General features: G+C 42.8%; 1 protein-coding gene and 1 long non-coding RNA gene across 2 annotated transcripts; both read right to left on the bottom strand.

The window, feature by feature from the left end:
* Positions 1-283: 283 nt before the first annotated feature.
* On the bottom strand, positions 284-18,239 carry Ccdc47 (coiled-coil domain containing 47). Its single transcript, XM_021177865.3, has 13 exons — positions 17,922-18,239; positions 14,817-15,097; positions 13,408-13,515; positions 12,216-12,390; positions 10,360-10,481; positions 10,171-10,236; positions 7,394-7,495; positions 7,098-7,208; positions 5,698-5,783; positions 4,871-4,929; positions 4,544-4,653; positions 4,182-4,349; positions 284-1,953 (listed from the first exon to the last, which is right to left on the bottom strand). Exons 2-13 carry the CDS (start codon positions 15,078-15,080, stop codon positions 1,873-1,875), a joined length of 1,452 nt encoding a protein of 483 aa, XP_021033524.1. The 5' UTR covers positions 15,081-15,097; positions 17,922-18,239; the 3' UTR covers positions 284-1,872.
* Positions 10,583-12,191, bottom strand: LOC147001386 (uncharacterized). The gene is made up of 2 exons (XR_015044937.1): positions 11,792-12,191; positions 10,583-11,176 (listed from the first exon to the last, which is right to left on the bottom strand). It is a non-coding gene; the product is annotated as an uncharacterized LOC147001386 (long non-coding RNA).
* Positions 18,240-18,529: the final 290 nt, after the last annotated feature.

Below are 18,529 nucleotides of genomic sequence, written 5' to 3'. Positions count from 1 at the left end.
GCCACAGTGCAGTGGTATGTCAGTGTCCCAGCACTCAGCAGGCTGAGGATAGAGAATCATCCCGAGTGGACTGTGGCCAGCTTGGGCTACATAGTGAGACCCGTTCTGAAACAATACATACAGGGCTTAGAGTATAAAATTCTCCAAAAGGGTTAAGTGGTAACCATAAAGGAATATTCAAGATTAATGCTTTTGAAGGAAAACGATTTTCGTGCTTTTAGTAAGAGAACAGTATACACATTCTTGTGGGACAACTACAAAAAGTCAAAGCAGCACACACAGATTTTGTCACTCAGTTTAATATATGTCATAGGTAGTTCATATGAATGCTTGTTACAAAATTAGCTGCCACGGTCTGATGTATGGGACTTTAAGAAAGCTTATATTACTTAAACGATAACTATGCACATAAAATTTGATTCTAAATGTATTTTAAAGATTTGTAAAACAATGTTAAGTCTAAAATTATCTGGTCTTAAAGTGATTTAGTTTTGTGTTATTTTTAATAACTTAAACTTGTGAACTGTTAAAAAAAACATTACACTTGAATATCCCAGTGCATATATTTCTATTAACCTACACAAAGCCATGTGAAAAACTCCATACAATTCCCAAGGCAACAGCACACACAGTTTTCACCGCAACTCACTGTTACTGCATCGGAACACAGAAAGAATCAACAAAACCCCACTACCCGCTCCCAAAGAAAAAAACAACCCTTTCCCACCCCAGCAAAAATTACCTGGTACAAGCAGAGACTTAAGAAATGCTTTCTCAGTAGGAAGCATTTATAAAATGCAGAGATCTCAACAAGCCAAATGCTTATGCACAGAGAGGAACCTCTCCCTACCATCGCTCCCGCCTCATGAGTCAGACAAAATTCTGATTCATTTAAAAAAGTTCACTTTTTAAAAGCGTATTTGTGTATATCGCCTGGTTACTTGTTTCAAGTACAAACCGGCCTTGTGGACAATATCAAAGCAGGCGTGGAAGCAAAGTGCACTCCTAAGACAGAGATCAGCTCCTCCGTGAACACCTAACAGGCTGCAGCAAGCAAGCAAACCACTGTGACCTCACAGAGCCCAGCCACCTGCCTGCTGCTGAGCGGAGGGAGCTAAGTGAAGAGCTTCACCTTGTCATGCATTTCTTGCTCAAGAAAAATAAGCACATAACTCCTTCAAATCCAGCACTCACAGTGTCATTAGCTCATAGTATCAGGCAATGAGAAACTGCTCTTGTACTACCTACTTCTAGAATCTTCCATGAACTTACAGTATGCTAACACCGACAGATTTCCTCCTATAATACTGCCACCAGCACCACCCACACACAAACCATACACTGTACTATGCTCTAAGTCTCTGAATTCATCACCACATAGTGTTCTACGTTCCACTTTTTTCACAAGTTTAATGTGGACACAGAAAAAACAAGCAATGTTTATTGTGCAATTCCAATAGATATTCTTAGGGTCTTGGTTTAGAGTCAGTCTCCATAGTTATTTCAACTGCCCAGTTTAAACAAAAAGCAACAACCTACCTAGAAATTTCATGATCGTTCTTCAAACACCAAAGTAACGCACTGATGATTCACATTATAATTTAAATATATTTTAAAACTACACATACTTTATATACCGCTCCTTTTATAAAATAATCAAAATAATTTGATTATCTGGAAGGAAATAACTGAAAGAGCCCTTTCATTGTATCTATAACCTCTGTAGAACTCCAAACCAAGAGGAGAGGGTGAAATAAAGATCTCTCAGTCAGCAGAAACGTGTGACTGTTAGGTGCAGACTCGTGCTTTTCCCGTCTCCGGTGGACCGAGAGCTAACGGCAGCAAGGACACAACCTCTGCGACCGACCGGCTCTACATGGCTTTCACTTTGATTTGTTTCATTTTCATTTGCTTCTTCTCCAACTTCTTTTGTTCTCTCCTCAAAGCAGCTTCCTGTGTAACAGGGAGGGGAAGAGGGTCCAAATTAAGCTCTAAGGACACACTAAAACCCAGGGGGCTGGGGAACCGGTTTGGTGGTTAGACCTCACGATGCGTCTGCAGAAGACCCAAGTTCTGTTCCAAGCATCTGTCAGGTGGTTCACAGCTGCCTTTAATTCCAGCTCCAAGGGATCTGATGCATCTGAACTCCACACCGGGCACCTCCACTCACCCTATTATTACTCAAAATCCTTTTGAGAGTGGTAGTGCTAGAAGTTTGAAATAGGGTCTCTCTTTGTATAGCCCTGGCTGTCCTGGAATTCACTATGTAGATCAGGGTGTCCTTGAACTCACAGAGATCTGCCTGCCTCTGCCTCCCTGGAGTGCTGAGATTAAAGGCATGTAACACTATGCCTGGCCTTTATTCAAAATCTTGGTCTTGCAACACATAGAACATTCTTGAAGATACTTATAATAATTGCAAGCCAGGCACGATGACCACAACAATTCCAGCATTTGGAAGACTAAGGCAGGGGATTGCACTTTGGCTAAGTAGTTAGTTCCAGGCTAACCTGTGCTATAAATCCAACCTTGGCTACATAGTTAATTTCAGGCCAATCTGTGCTATGAGACATTGTTTCAAAATACAAAACAAAAGCATTGCCAATTCATATGCTGAGGAATAAAAATGAACATGAAACAAGGCAAAGATAATTAAATTTTAATTTAGCACTAATCTCAATGAGGATTTTACATGGTGTGTGTATTTCTTTTCTTTGAGGCAAGGTCTCAATAAGTTATCCATGCTGACATTAAATTCAACTGCCACACCCTTTTTAAAAGATAAATTTTCAATATTTAGCCATTGCTAGTCTTGAAATTGTTATTAAGGCCAGGCATGGTGGCTAAAGAGATGGCTTATGTTTCATAGTAATGTTTAATAGTATTTGCTGTTCATCTGGGTTTGGCTCCTAGCACCCACATCAGATTTGGGATACCTCAAGTTTGGGATTACAGCTATTTAAGAGAAATCTACAACAAAACCTGTAGAGAGGGGCTGGAGAGATAGCTCAGTGGTTAAGAACACTGACTGCTCTTCCAGAGGTCCTGAGTTCAATTCCCAGCAACCACATGGTGGCTCACAACCATCTGTAATGGGATCCCAATGCCCTCTTCTGGTGTGTCTGAAGACAGCAACAGTGTACTCACATACAGAAAATAAATAAATATAATACATAAATAAATATTTTTTTAAAAAACTACAGATATATTAGAATTCACTAATTGTGTATCAAACACTAATTTAATTTTTATTTTATTTATATTTGTTTTTTTGTGAAACATGGTTTCTCTGTCTTAGAACTCAATCTGTAGACCATGCTAGCCTCAAACTCAGAGATACATCTATGCCTGCCTCTCAAATGCTGGGATTAAAGGTGTATGCCACCACCACCTGGCTTCAAACCCTAATCTTTTTTTGTTTTGTTTTTTGGTTTTTTGGTTTTCGAGACAGGGTTTTTCTGTATAGCCCTGGCTGTCCTGGAACTCACTCTGTAGACCAGGTTGGTCTCGAACTCAGAAATCTGCCTGCCTCTGCCTCCCGAGTGCTGGGATTAAAGACGTGCGCCACCACTGCCCAACTTTGTGCACATTTCTACAGAGAATTATAGTAGACAGTAGGGTCAAAATAGGCATGTAGATAATTCAAAACAAAACAGCAGTTTTGGGGCAATCTCACAAAAACCTCAACCCTAGACAAAGAACTGAAGGCAGCTGAGGAACTCTGAGAGCAGGAGAACCAGTCTTCCCAGATAAGAGATCAACTGGTTACCCAGTACCAAAGGGTCAGTTCTGAAAACTGCACACAGCTAACAGCAGACAGACTCAACAGGCTGTATTTATATAGTTAAGGTATGCAAGAGCATGCGCGCACACACACACACACACACACACACACGTCACTACAACAAAGAAAAAGAAGTTCTAAGTTTGAAAGAGAGCTGTGGAAAGGAACTATTATATGGGAGGTTTGGAAGGGAGGCCAAGGAAGAGGAAAATGGTATAATTGTAATCTCAAAACAGGGATGGGGATTTAGCTCAGTGGTAGAGTGCATGTCTAGCAAGCACGAGGCCCTGGTCCTGTCCTCAATTCTGAGAAAAAAAAAAAAGACAAAATAATCTCAAAACATAAAACCACATAATAGAGAAGCTGAGCCCAGCAGCCGAGCCTCTGAGTGTCTCACTTCCAGCCTGCGCTGTTTCTCAGGGTCCTCCTCGTTCATGATCCGCTCCTTCTCAGCTCTTTTTTTCTCCTCACGCCGAGACTGTGCAGCCTCCTGTCTCTGCACATGTGTCAGCTTCAGAAAGTTCTCTTCCACACGAGCCCGGTTCTTATCTGCTTTTTGTTTCCCCTTCCCCAGAAAACAAAGACTTCATAAGGAACCGATTCTAACGCACAGGAGAAACCCAACTTAGCATGGCTCAACTCCTCCCCTTGGACACTTCCAAGTCAACCAGCAAAGGCTCCGTCACTGCACTCACTGACAGCTGCTGCCCATCAGGGGGGAAACCCAACAGTAATAGGGGCTGGTTTTCTAAGACTTACTTCTCTGTTGAGTCGGAACTTTTTGGCTTTATCGATAGAATAAATCACCATGTTCATCAGGGGTAGCAAAGACTCCATATCCTTTGGGTACGTGTTACCTGAGCCAGGCACTGGAAAACAAAGCCATTTTCCTACTGAGTAATGGCAGCATTAACACTTCTGTCTTAATGCTAACAGTGTAGCTCCTTGGAGGAACCCAGAAATCAACAAGGAGGAAGGAAGTTAGCAGTGCTGCAGTTTTAGAGCTATTATTTCAGAAGGGAAAATAATCTCAAAAACATTTGAGAGGAAGCCAAGCACTAGACAGACAGGACCCAGAACACTTACCATTAAATGTAAACAGTAGCGTCCTCTTGGTGTCAGGCAGCTTTAAAGGCTGGCCTTCCCTGTCATCAGAGAGAAGTCTGTTAAGAGACTGTAAACAAGGACCCGTCCATCTATGCATACCAGCACGCATCTGACTCAGGTGGGCAAATACCTGCAAACAGCAGTGAGTGTACTCTGCACCTCCCAGTCACAGGTAAGCACAGGACACTCTGCTACATGTGAACCCCTCCAGGGATGTTTCCAGTGGACAAGATATATTATCCACTTTCACCTGGGGAGCCAGAAATATGCCTCTATTTAAGAATGAGGCCATGGGCTGGAGGGATGGCTCAGGGGTTAAGAGCACTGACTGCTCTTCCAGAGGTCCTGAGTTCAATTCTCAGCACCCATATGGTGGCTCACAACCATCTGTAATGGGAATCCAATGCCCTCTTCTGGTGTGTCTGAATAGAGTATAGTGTACTCACAGACATTAAATAAATAAACAACAACAAAAAAAGAGGCCATACTTCTAAATACCTTTGCTTATTTTTTAATTTCTAAATTTCTATTTATTTATTTATTTATTTATGTGTTGGAGTGTTTTGCCTGCATGTATGTGTGTATGCAGTACCCATGGAGGTCCGAAAAGGGTGTCAAATCTCCTGGAACTGGAGTTAAGAGTGGTTTTTAGCCTTCATATGGGAGCTGGGAAGGCAGCCCTGGTCCCTGAGTACATGAGTGATAATTCACTCTGAACCACTGAGTCAGGCTACAGAGGCTACTTGTGGTGCTCCAACATAAAACTGCTCAGGGAAATGAATTTAATGCTTTGACTTTATACATACTCTTGCAGAATCTTTGGACCAGAGAACTGGTCTGAAAAATGAACAGATTCAATCTTATCAGCATAGTGTGTAAGAAAATGAACCATCTGAAAAAAAAAAAAAAAAACAGAAAGAAAGAATATTAACTAAAGTTTAGTGCACTCCCAAGCTTTCATAGATATTCACCTTTTAATGCATACTTTTATAAAATGTCATTCAGATTAAAATACTTCTTTTAAAAAAAATTACCTCACCTTCAATTTAAAGAGGTGGTTCTCTTAATCCCAGCACTGGGGAGTCAGAGGCAGGCAGACCTATATGAGTTCAAGGCCAGCCTGGACTACAAAAGCAAGTTCCAGCACAGCCAGGGCTATTCTCTGCAGCCACCCTCCAGCCTTAGCCCCTCCCATGACAGGATCACAAGTGCCCACCCTGTGTGCCCACCTTTACTTATACAAACTGAAACTCAAGACTAGTCTGAAGTCTTAAACAAACAGACCTGAACGTTGCCTGGAGTGGCGGTGCACGTCTTTGTTTGTAGCATTAGGGGATAGAGGCAGGTGGACCTCTATGAGCCAGGGTTACATAGTAAGACTCAAAAATTAAAACAAACCCTTGAAAGTCAATAGGTCTTTTAGAGAACTTTTTATTTTACTTGTGCATGTCAGTGTGTGTGCATGTGTGCTGTGCACCTGGGGAAGGCAGAAGAGAGAGTCACACCCCTCATAGCTGGAGCTGTGGGACACTCAGTTTGTCAGCAAGGTGCTAGGACAAGAGCTAGAGCCCCGTCCCCCCCCGGAGACAGGGTTTCTCTGTGTATTCCTGGCTGTCCTGGAACTCACTCTGTAAACCAGGCTGGCCTTGAATTCAGAAATCTGCCTGCCTCTACCTCCCCAGTGCTGGGATGAAAGGTGTACGCCACCACTGCCAGGCCTGCGAGCTACAGTCCTTACAATTGCTCAGTGCTCTTAACCGCAGGCTGTCTGTCTCCTGGACTGACAGCCCTCTGCTGAGCTATCAGCAGGAGGAAGCAGTGCACAGCTGTAACTAATGAGTGGCTCAGAGAAGACCTGTCCCAACTGTAGGAGATCACCAGCTCAACATGAGAGCTAACCAATGCCTCAATTAGAATGGCAGAAAATCGACAGCTGTGTTACCCAGTTGATCAAAATCAGGTAGATGACCGATCGTAAGTTACACAAAGAATGTTTATCATGAATGATCTGTAGTCAGAGATTATTTGCCTATTGTTTTAGCAAGGGTCAAGTAAAATTCAGTATGTGATATATATAACGTGTATACACACACACACGTATTTCTTCATTTATTTGGAGAGTCTCTCCTTGTACTACCTAGCCTGGTCTAGAACTCATGACGTCACAGACAGTCATGCACTGGAGCACATCCCGTACCACATTTACCTTTGTATCCATCATTCCCTCTGTGACTTCTCCCATTTCTGACAGAATGGCCAAAGAGTCTGGCAGTCCATACTTTGCTCCAGACTTCGGTTTATCACTACAAAACTCACTCTGAAAGAAAAATCGACAACAGGAAACATGATATTTTATACAGTTCTTCCCAGACTAGGTAGGTACAATCTATCTTGAAGTGGTGCCTAACATCTGAGAGACAGAACTGTGCTGTCCTACAGAGCTGAACTTTGTGATGAAGAGACAGTTTTGACAAACAATTAAATTAGAGCAACTTGACATACCAGATCCTGCATCTCTTTCTGTAGTCGCAGCAAAGCTTTGCGAGTGCCGACAGCGAACACGTATGTGTCCATGTCCTCGTCATTCATTGTTACTTTTATTTGCTTTAAAAAGAAAACAAGAAAAGACAAGACTCGCTTACTGAGTTCTATGGTGGGTAGGTTTCTAAACAGCCCTAAAAGCTCAGCCTTCTGGTGACCACACTCTTCCCCCGGACAGGGCTCGTGGTGTAACAGAGGACCCGCACTGGGCTGATCCCAACTAAGAAAAGAGCATTGTCCTGGGTATGAGAAGCAGTTCAGCAAGTTAATAAGATAACTGGGCCTCAGCTGAAGGAGAGAAGCTTTCGGACCTACATGATCATCAAGGGAGAGGGATGGATTATAAAGTCCTGAGGTCCAGACCTCCAGACCTGGGTAACTCCTAGTTGATGGGCAGTGAAAAAACAGGTAATTATAAATACAAGGAACTGAATGTGCTTGAAAAGAAGGAAACACAAGCGTGGCTGACACCGTTTTCAGCCTTGCAGGCCTAAGCAGAGGACCCAGCTAACCCACTCTGGGCCGCTTATGTACTCATTCACTGTGAGATAATAAACTGTTCTGGTTTCCCTTTTTCCTTTCCTTTTGTTTGTTTGTTTGGCTTTTTGTTGTTATTGTTGTTGTTTTTGTTTTGCTTTTGAGACAAGGTCTCAAAATTTTTTTTTAAAAGTTTGCTGGTTATGGAAATGTATCCCTTTAATTCCAGTTTGAGGGATGGTCTACAAAGTGAGACTCTCAAAAAAAAAAAAAAAACAAAAAACACGCAGAAAAAGGTTTATTATTTCTATTCTATGTTATATGTTTGCCTGCATGCTTATCTGTGCACCATGTGTGTGCAGCACCTTTGGAGGCTAGAAGAGGGCACTGGATCCCCTGGAACTAGAGTAACAGATGGTTGGTTAAGAGCTGGGTGTTGGTTCTACAATCCAGGTATTCTGGAAGAGCTCCAACTGCCGAGCTGAGCCATCTCTCTAGACCCCGATGGTACTATTTTAAACTAATCAGTTTTGTGGCAAATTGTTATGAAGAAACACGGCACTGATACCCTTTCAGAGGTCCTGAGTTCAATCCCTAGCCACCACATGGTGGCTCACAACCATCTGTAATGAGATCCTATGCCCTCTTCTGGTGTGTCTGAAGAGAGCAATGGTGTACTCATATACATACATTTAAAAAAAAAAATTACGTCTAGGTTTGTCTCAGGTTCCTAAAACAGAGCTAAAACCTTTATGCTTCATTATTTGTAAGACACCCTTTTCAATCAGCCTGCGTTCACACTAATTTAAGTTCTCCACACAGCTTTAGGAATTGGGGGCTGATCATGTGATAGAGCAAATGCCCCTCCTCAAAGTCCTGAAGAAGAGGAACATGGAGCTTTGTGCTTTAGAAACCCTTGAGCCACATTCAGAAAGCTTCCATATTTGTAAACGTGTGGATTCACTAAAACAGCAGGATGCTCAGAGATGATAGAGAGACTCCACACTGCTCCGTCCCTTTCCACAGCACCTCACTGTGTAGCTCTGGCCAGGCTGAGTTCACTCGGCAGCCCAAGCTGGAGCTCCCTATGTAGTCTAGGCTGACTGATGCACCTGCAGACTCACCAGTGCTGGCATGGCATTAAAGGCGTGAGCTACCATGCCTGGCACCCTCTTTTTTTTTTTTTTTTCAAACTGGCTATTGCTGAGTTGTGTCCTTAATAAGTCAGTAAATATAAGCAAAGGTTTGCCATGAATTCTGTGAATCATTCAAAAAAAGTTATTAAATCTAGAGGGAGGGAATGGGAACCCTCAACTTGAGCAGCCAAAAGTGCATATGGTATGGAGGCCTCACAGGGGGGATCTGAGGGTGGGGAGTGGGGCCTGAACCTTCAACCTGTGGGACCTGAAGCTAATTCCAGGCAGTGTCAGAAATGAATTGTTGAATCCCTGCTGATGTCTAGACAATCCAAGAACACATGTGGTACAGACAGACATATAGGCACCTCACACATAAAATTCAAAAATCTTTTTTCCAAAGGAAGGTCCCAGGATGCTAATGTAGGAAAAAAAACCTGGTAAATGATAGCTGTATTAAAAAAAAAAAAAAGGGCTGGTGAGATGGCTCAGTGGGTAAGAGCACCCGACTGCTCTTCCGAAGGTCCAGAGTTCAAATCCCAGAAACCACATGGTGGCTCACAACCATCTGTAACGAGATCTGACTCCCTCTTCTGGAGTGTCTGAAGACAACTACAGTGTATAATAAATAAATAAATCTTTAAAAAAAAAAATTCTGTACTTCTGTATTTACAGGAAATTGCAAAAGCAGTCTCTTTAACAGAACCCAGAAGAAAAAAAGCAAATTAGTAACAATCCTATCTGAGAGTATCTCTTTGAGAGAGGCAAAAGACATTTTTGACAGTGAACACAGTATGTAGATTCATGTCGATTTAATAAATGAAAGACATATAGCCAATAACCTAGATTGTGATTTGAGCTCTTTCAATCAAAATTAATCATTTGAAGTAAAAATATTTGAAAAGAAAACAAAGTAAAACAAACAAACAACTTAAATTCCTGCAAAAAAGCAGTCAGAGGCCTCCGGACAGCTGAAATGAGAAAAGCTGACCGGCTTTGGTTGACAAGCATCACATTTTCTGGCATGGACACAGATTGTCGTGAGTTTCAAACACAATCCAGACAGAAATGGAACAGTTAGGAAACAATTCAGTTTGTAGCCAGAAAGCCAGGGGGAATACTTACCACTTGATCACTCACTGGCCTCATCATCCGGGCCAGGACATTAAGTAAGTCTTGTCTCTTAAGGAACTGCAAAAATGAGAAAAATTAGTCAATACCTTCAGCTTACAGTTACAGAAGGGCCGTGGAGGGACTTCAGGGAAAACAGAACTGCAGGGCAGACAGCCGTTGGAGCGGCCGCTCCCTACTCACCCTCAGTTGGATAAGCATGCCTTCACAGCACACTCGGCCAGAACACCACAGGTTATAGATGTGCTCATTCTCCTGATTCAACTTCCCTGTGCTTGTGGCTTCTTTGTTAGTCCCATCATCCCCTAGGAGTAAAAGCACTGAGTCTGACTCACTGGACCTTGGGATCCCTTTAGGACAGCAATGCTCTGCTATCTCACAGAATCTCCTTGGACAGGGATTAAAGGACCAGCACTGCTGCTTTCACTTCAGTATTATTTTAAAGGTTTTACACCTCAATAGACGTGATGTATAAATTTATCATCTGCTCCATCGTACATTAATTCATCTGTTCTTGAAGACATGCTCAGTGTCACATCTTCATAACAACGGTTGTGTATACGGTCTGGATTTTCTGCATGGGCTCCATTAATTCCAATTACCTCTGACAGGGTAGAGTTCAAAGGCAGTTTCCACACATTTCAAATCACCAAAATCATTATTTTATTTCAATTTTATACCAACTTCACGCAGACTACAGCAAACAACTGCCAGAGATTCCTGTGCAAAGGGACTGATTTCCACTGTTCCACCATTTTATGTTGCTATCCATTCATGTTCCTCTGTAAATTTATGAAGAGAGCAGAGAGAACGGTATCTCCTCTGCTACCAGTGCACAGCAGGCACCAAGACCGGGCATCAAGGAGATAGACAGGCTCTTTATCATCTGCTAGGCCAAGTGTGCTGGGGCGCCGAAGGTTGCTGCACAGGCTAGTAGAGGTGGGGCTTCTTTTTTACTTTTAAAACTCTTTACTGTTTCCATAAAAAAAAGTTATGGATTCTGTCTGGCATGAAGAACAGGGAGGGCAATGAGCCAAAGAATGCTCCCCACCACCCCCAACCCAAATTCTACCATCAAAAAACACCCTAAAAACCATGGAATAGGGGAGACAGCATCCACTGGTAAACAGGTATAGTTTAACATAGTCTAATAACATGGCTGCAATTTAACCCCTTAGATAAGCTTTAACATCAGCCTCCTTCATAGAAAAAACAGAAACTATGTCCCATCAACAGTGCTACCACAAAGAACAATTAGGAAACAATATGTGGCCAAAAAAAAAAAATAAATAAATAAATAAATAAATAAATAAAAGAAAAGGCCAACCAAGCAAAACCCAACATTTTATGAGGCCTAACTTGGTGGCATTGGGGAGGCAGAGGCATGGTCAGGGCTACAGAATCGACCAGTAAGATGGCTCAGCTGGTGAAGGCACTGGCTACCAAACCCTGACTGCTGGGGCCCAAGTGTGGCAGGAGAGAGCGGGTTCCTACAGGTTGTTCCCTGCTTGTGCTCTTGGTCACAGCATTCCTGCCCACCTCCAACACATAAAGTAACAAATTAACTAAAAACAACTAAACCCACCAGACAAAACAACGCAAGGGAAGCACTCACTGCAGTGTGTGTGACCGGCAGCAGATGGGCCCGACCTCACCACTAAGGAGCATGAAGGTGGCTGAGCTCACAACCTCACACAGCTGCCTGCCCTACCGACTGTGTGCATATCCCACATGTGGCATAAAAACCAAAGGACCCAGAACTTGAAGGAAGTGTGAGGATTTCTAAAAATCAAACTGAAATTAGTTTATCAAATAACCTAAAATGACAGTTTCTTGTTTCAACAAGAATTTTTTGGCTGGGCAGCGTTGGCACACGCCTTTAATCCCAGCACTCGGGAGGCAGAGGCAGGCGGATTTCTGAGTTCGAGGCCAGCCTGGTCTACAGAGTGAGTTCCAGGACAGCCAGGGTTACACAGAGAAAACTGTGCTTACCAGACTGTTTCCAGGCAGGCTCCCAGACTTGGATTGGCTTAACTTACCCACTAACGTAAAATTGCTCTCCAAAAGCTCTCTATGAGAGTTAAACCAGGCCTGAGCAAGTCGGCTGTTTTTATTCTTCCCGATGATGTAGTTCATGATATAGGCAAGCAGACCAGTCACCATCAAAATTTCTAGGTAATAACTCTCCCAACTGTTCTGCAGGTGTGCAGGGACCTTAAGAAGGAAAATTCCCATGTAATTTTGGCTGAGGTTGAACACGGAGTCTAAAGAATGGATGAAAAATGAGAAAGCCCAAAGACAGAAGTCGCTACTTTACAGAACTCTCACCGGGGAAAAGTTACACTTTATGGCCAGAGAGAAGACTCGATGGTTAGGAGCACTGATTGCTCTTGGAGAGGACATAGGTTTGATTTCTAGCACCCAGAAAGTAGCTTATAACCATCTCTAACTCCAGTTCTATGGACCTGATACTGTCTCTGTCCTCCAAGAGGAATAGGCACGCACATGGTGCACTTAACATACACGCAGAAAAAACACCCCTACACACAAAGTAGTCATAATTAAAAAGTTACACTTTGAAAAATATGCTCATTTTGATCTTCTAGATCAGCTTTTCATTTTTGAGTTTGTTTCTTTGTTTTGTTTGTTTCAAGTCACGGTTCTGTGGCCCTAGCTGTCCTGGAACTTGATTTGTAAACCAGAGAACTCAGAACCCTGAGATCTGTCTGCCTTTGCTTCCTGAGTGCTGGGACTAAAGGCATGGCTACTATGCCCAGCTCCAGGTCAGCTTTTGAACGCCTTTCAGAAGATGTATATCTGTGTGTGGTGCCACATGCTTTTAGTCCCAGCACTCGGGAGGCAGAATCAGGAGGGTTTCTGTGAGTTCTAAGCTAGCCTGGTCTACAAAGTGAGTCCTAGGACAGACAGCTACTACACAGAGAAATCCTGTCTCAAACAACAAAACAAAAAAAGAGGAAGAAAATATAAAGACTATCAAACGTATCAAGCTAAGTATGCCCAACCATCCACTTTTATACTCGTATGTAAGTAACGGTAGACAGGCCAGACTACAACATGAAGCTGCCTCACAGTGATGGATGCTCATCACAATTCGTGTAGGCTTTTTATTAGACTGCACTATTATTCCAGTACCTACTGTGCATTATGGATTATAGCTATGGTATCAATGGATTATAGTTTAGTTTGTGATTTAGAATCTTATATACTTACATCAACAATTGTTATCGGATCTTTATTTTTGTTAGAAGAGGTATCTGGTTTGTCTTCATAACCCTCAAACTCCTCATCATCATATGGCTCACTTTCTCTATCTCCCTCCTACAAAAACAAAACACAATCACATCTACAAATGGCGCCAGCAGTTGTGTCGCAGTTTGTTGGTAACATCTGTAGAGAAAAACATGACTTGTCAGCAACAAGTACAGAACAGAGAGACGTTCTTTTAGTACAATTCTAAGCTTGGAGGTGTAAGATAAGCAAGTTCCAGAAAACTAACATACACGTCAATGACATTTCATAACGCATTTCATATTTGAATTTCGATAAGAGAGCCAGGAATGGTGGCAAGTACACTGAATCCCAGCACCTGAGAGGCAGGTGATCTGTGATTTTGAGGCATCTTGGTCTACATAGCAAGTTCCAGGATAGCCAGGGCTACATAGTGAGACCCTGCCTCTAAACAAACAAACAAACAAACAAACAAGACAGGAAGACAATGTCCTTGATTTCTCACCTCTTCTCCCTACACATAAAACTATGTGGATGATGAAGATGGTAATTAGCCTGATCGTATTAATTTAATTCTGCAATGTACATGCACACCAAAGCATATGGTAAAAAGAAAAATGAAACACAGTGAGACCTTTTCTCAGTAGCAAACAAAATGAGATATTACACAGCATAAATAAATAGCAAACCTGAAGGATGACACAAAAATCCCCAAACACCAAAAGAGTGAGGACACTTACTTTAGAACCCAAAGTTCTAAATTGTCATTCATACACTATCTACTCTCAGTTCAGATCTTATCTACTCCAGAAAGTACAGGAAACACAATGCTTTATTAAGGTAAAAGGTATGAACATACCACAAAATATTCACAAGAGTTAAAGGTGGTGGTGGCACACACCTTTCATCTCAGTGCTTGGGAGGCAGAAACAGGCAGACCTCTGTGAGTCTGAGGTCTATAGTTTAGTGTCCCAGCCTAGTATACCAAGCCAGGTCCAGGACAGCCAAGGCTACAGAGAGAAACCTTGTGTCAAAACAAACAAACAAAAAACCAAGAGAATAAACTAGAATAGCTAAACAAAAAGTATTAGACAAAAATGAGGATTCCAGACAGCAACAGTCTCCCTATATTTGGGTTTTTGTCTGAGAAAGCACTAATAGATTTTCCCATCCTCCTGAATTCCCCAATAAATCAACAATAAACAACCTACTTCGTGGGGCTGGAGAGATAAATTAAGAGCACTTGCTGCTCTGGCAAAGGGCCTGGATTTGATTCCCAGAAACCATGTAGCTGCTCAGATCCAGAGGATTCTGTGCACATAGCACACCTACAGTCAGGCAAAACACTCAAACACATAAAAATAAATAAATCTTAAAAACAAAAGCCCCACCTGGGTATCTGCATCTTCGAAATCACCTTCTTGGCTTTCATCCTGCCCTTCCAACTCCACGGTGGCCTCGTCCTCATCATCTTCAGTGCTGATCACTCGCTGAGGAGACTCCGTAACAGAATCTTCCATGACATCCTCAAACTCAGCAAAATCATTATCATCATACTCTACTATGTCTTCCTCATCTTCGAAATCATCAAACTTGGCTTCAGAGACACTCCCAAACACCAAGAGGACCACACAGAAAGCATAGAAGGTTTTCATTGCACCTTAAAAACAAGCTGTGAGAAACAGTGTATGCTAAGTGAACGACCCTTGCACATACGTGATTATCGTCTTTTGTAAATTGTTAAGTCATTAAGAACCATCTAAGAGTTGTGGTACATGCTTGTGATCCCATTTCTTGGTGTGGTAGAAAGAGGATCAGAAGTCCAAGGCTTGTCTTTGGCTATATACTGAGCTCAAAGCAAGACCAACCTACAGGCTGACCCTTACTTAGAAAAATAAAACAATCTCACAAATGCCTCCTGCTTTTCTCTTCCGAGATACTCATGGATTCTGAAAGCCCTATGAAAAGGAAACAATGAGCCAAAGCCAAGAGGTATGGGGTCTATCCAGATCCTATCAGCAGTTCTCAGTAAAAACAAGGATACGCAATTGATTTCTTTTGGTTCAATTCTCTAAAATCTTTCTGTATATTATACATTCCATAGTTTTTTTGCCCCACCCCCTCAAAAGTATTTTTGAAGCCAGGCGTAGCGGCACACGCCTTTAATCCCAGCACTCGGGCAGAGGCAGAGGCAGGTGGATTTCTGAGTTCGAGGTCAGCCTGGTCTACAAAGTGAGTTCCAGGACAGCCAGAGCTATACAGAAAAACCCTGTCTCAAAAAACCAAAAAAGTATTTTTGAGAGACTATTAAAACCTTTCTAGGGTCTGGAGAGATGGGTCAACAGTTAAGAGCACTGGCTGCTCTTCCAGAGAACCCAGGTTCAATTCCCAGCACCCACATGGCAGCTCACTACTGTCTGCAACTCCAGCTCTAGGGAATCCAGCACCTTCACACAGTCACGCATACAGGCAAGTATTTTATGCACCAAAGTGCATAAAATAAAAATAAATAAATTATTCTTAAAAATCCTTTCTAAAAGAACTAAGGACTATAGAGAATAAGATACAACTATGGATATGTAAATAGTTACAAAATAACCCATAAATAAAAACCACCCAGACTGGAAAGAAGCTTGCCAGTATAATTCTTGTCATTCTTGTGACATACATAAGGTTGGCTTCACCATCAGTACTAAAAGAGAAAGCCATTTACCTACAGATCAACTGTAGATCTGTGTTTGGCCTGCAGACGTGTTCTCCTGGACACACACTAGCTGTGATAACCACAGGTGTGAACACCACAGAAAGAAGATGCACCAGCACAACTACCACGTCACTACATGGGCTCAGACTCAAGGTATTGATTTTGCATGAAATCACAGAATACAATGCAAAAATATTTTCAACCAACAAAATCATTTATACTATATTTTCAATTCTGCTCCCTCATCTAAATACCAGCACTATATCTTTAATTATCTAAAAAACAAAACAAAAAAAAAAACATCTATTTTTAAGCATTGAAATTCAGCCTAAAGGATAGATACGTGTAAGAGTATTATTACTGATAGGGTACGTGTATTACTACTGATGATTAGAAGTTGTCTTTTGACCTCCCCCCTTATATATGCCTGACCCAAATAAATAAATTAATGTAATTTTTAAAATGTTACAAAGGGAGGCTGGGGATGTAACTCAAGTTGTTAAGACTGTCTAAATTGATAGCAGGACCATATAAGATTAATCGGGTGTGGCGGTTTACTCCTGTAATTTCCAGCACTTGGGAGACTGAGGCCGAGAGTTCAAGGCCATCTTCTTCTACATAGTGAGTCCAGGCTTCAGGAGACCCCCGTCTCAAAAGCTCCAAGGGGCCGGTGGGGTGGGTGAGGTATCCCAGTACTCAGGAGTCAAATGCAGGCACATGTCCAAATTCAAGACTAGCCAGGACTACATAGCGAGACCCTATACTTCAGGGGGTGGAGGTGGTGGCAGGTATAGTAGTTCCAGTGGCCTGCCCTGCCTTGTCCTACATAGTGATAGTAGGCCAGCCTGCAAGAGTAAGAGGCACTGTCTCAAAGAACAAAGAACATCTGCTTTAGTGGCTCCCTTTCCAAGCAGAAGTAACTACATATCCCTGTCAACCTGACAGTCTGGCCATTTCAAACTCAGTCTATACCAGGAATGTTCACAACACAGAAGTGTTTCATACAGGCTCCCCTCAAGGTTATTTATGTTAAAATTATCCAAGCCATTTGTGCACTGGCTTTCTGATAAGACTCAGCTGGACCTGTCAACCGATTTCTCAGATGCACAGCTCTCTGCCTGGTCATCCAGCCTCTAGGACTTCTGAAGCAGAAAACACTAGACCCCAAGCCAGGCACAACATTAACACACCCATCTTGATTATCTTCGGCAAGCTCTCTCAGTAAAAAGGAGTATATGTAGCAATCATTGCTTGTCCTCTCAGGCCTCTGTGGCATTAGTCAAAATGATGAAATTTCTAGAAATGATGTAGACATTACTGTCACCTTACAAAGTAAAGTGTTGGTTACAAATAACTTGCATGTTAGAAACCTTCGGGTAAGGTCGACTCTAGAAGCGGTTGCCTCCGTGAAACTTCTAGTGTCTGGTCCTAGGTCCACCACGGAGAAGCCAAGTTCTATGCTCTTTTAATCTTCTGGCTACACACCAGATATTTTCTCAGATTTTGTCCTGTTGGTTGGGATCTACTCGAAACCTTCCCCCAAATCTTCCTAAAGCCCAACAGAAAATGGACCAGAAAAGGATGGACAGAGGTTCAGTCTTTCTTTTTTTTTTTTTTTTTTTTTTTTTAATTCAGGAGAGATAAGTTGCGGGTATTGATGCATGTCACTACCGGCCGGACTTAAAGGGTTGGTTAGGAGTGAAACACTACCTGGCTCTGCGGCCACGCAACTTAGTCACCGCTCGGCCTGGCACGGTCACACCGACTGGAATGTCATGGCCCCGCTACCTACCTGCACCCGAGGCTGCAACCGGGCCCGGGGGTCCTGAGGCCACTACCTCCAACCAGCCTGCCTTTGTCTGGTATCTGTCTTCAGGTCCCAAAGATAATCTGCGGGCCGCGATGTCACTGAACAGCCCAGAACAGGTAGCTCAGTCACGGCACCCTACTCTTCACGTAGCTTCAGCCGTCCGTTACGTAGAATGCGTACGGCTAGTTTGCGCCTGCGCGCGGGTGGGGGCGGGGCGCGGTCTTCAGGACATCCGCGCAAGGCGAACTAGGGCTGCTGGGAAAATTACGTAACCCCCGGCGTCCCCTGGGCTAAAAGTGCTCTAACTAGCGGAGGCTGCGTTTCTCCCGTAGGGTTCCGTCCGTCGGGTTGACGTCACTTTGATCGGATGCTCCGGAAGCTAAAGGTGGCCATAGTCTATGGGACCATGTGGACAGAGGCATGAAGGGAAATGTTGCCCGAATCGTGGGTTTTTTGTGTTGTTTTCGTTTTTTGGCAAGGGACGAGAGCTAAGGGAGGGTCGACATTCTTATGTAAATGAAGTTTCCAATCAACACCTTATTACCTTGAGTTTTTTGGGCGGTTCCCCATCGCCGCGGCTCTCTTCATTG

Source organism: Mus caroli, unplaced genomic scaffold (genome assembly GCF_978045245.1).
Source record: "Mus caroli unplaced genomic scaffold, Mus_caroli_1 scaffold_13, whole genome shotgun sequence".
NCBI lineage: Eukaryota > Metazoa > Chordata > Mammalia > Rodentia > Muridae > Mus > Mus caroli.
Note: the sequence above shows the minus strand (reverse complement) of the source record. Positions and strands in the feature narration are given on the sequence as shown.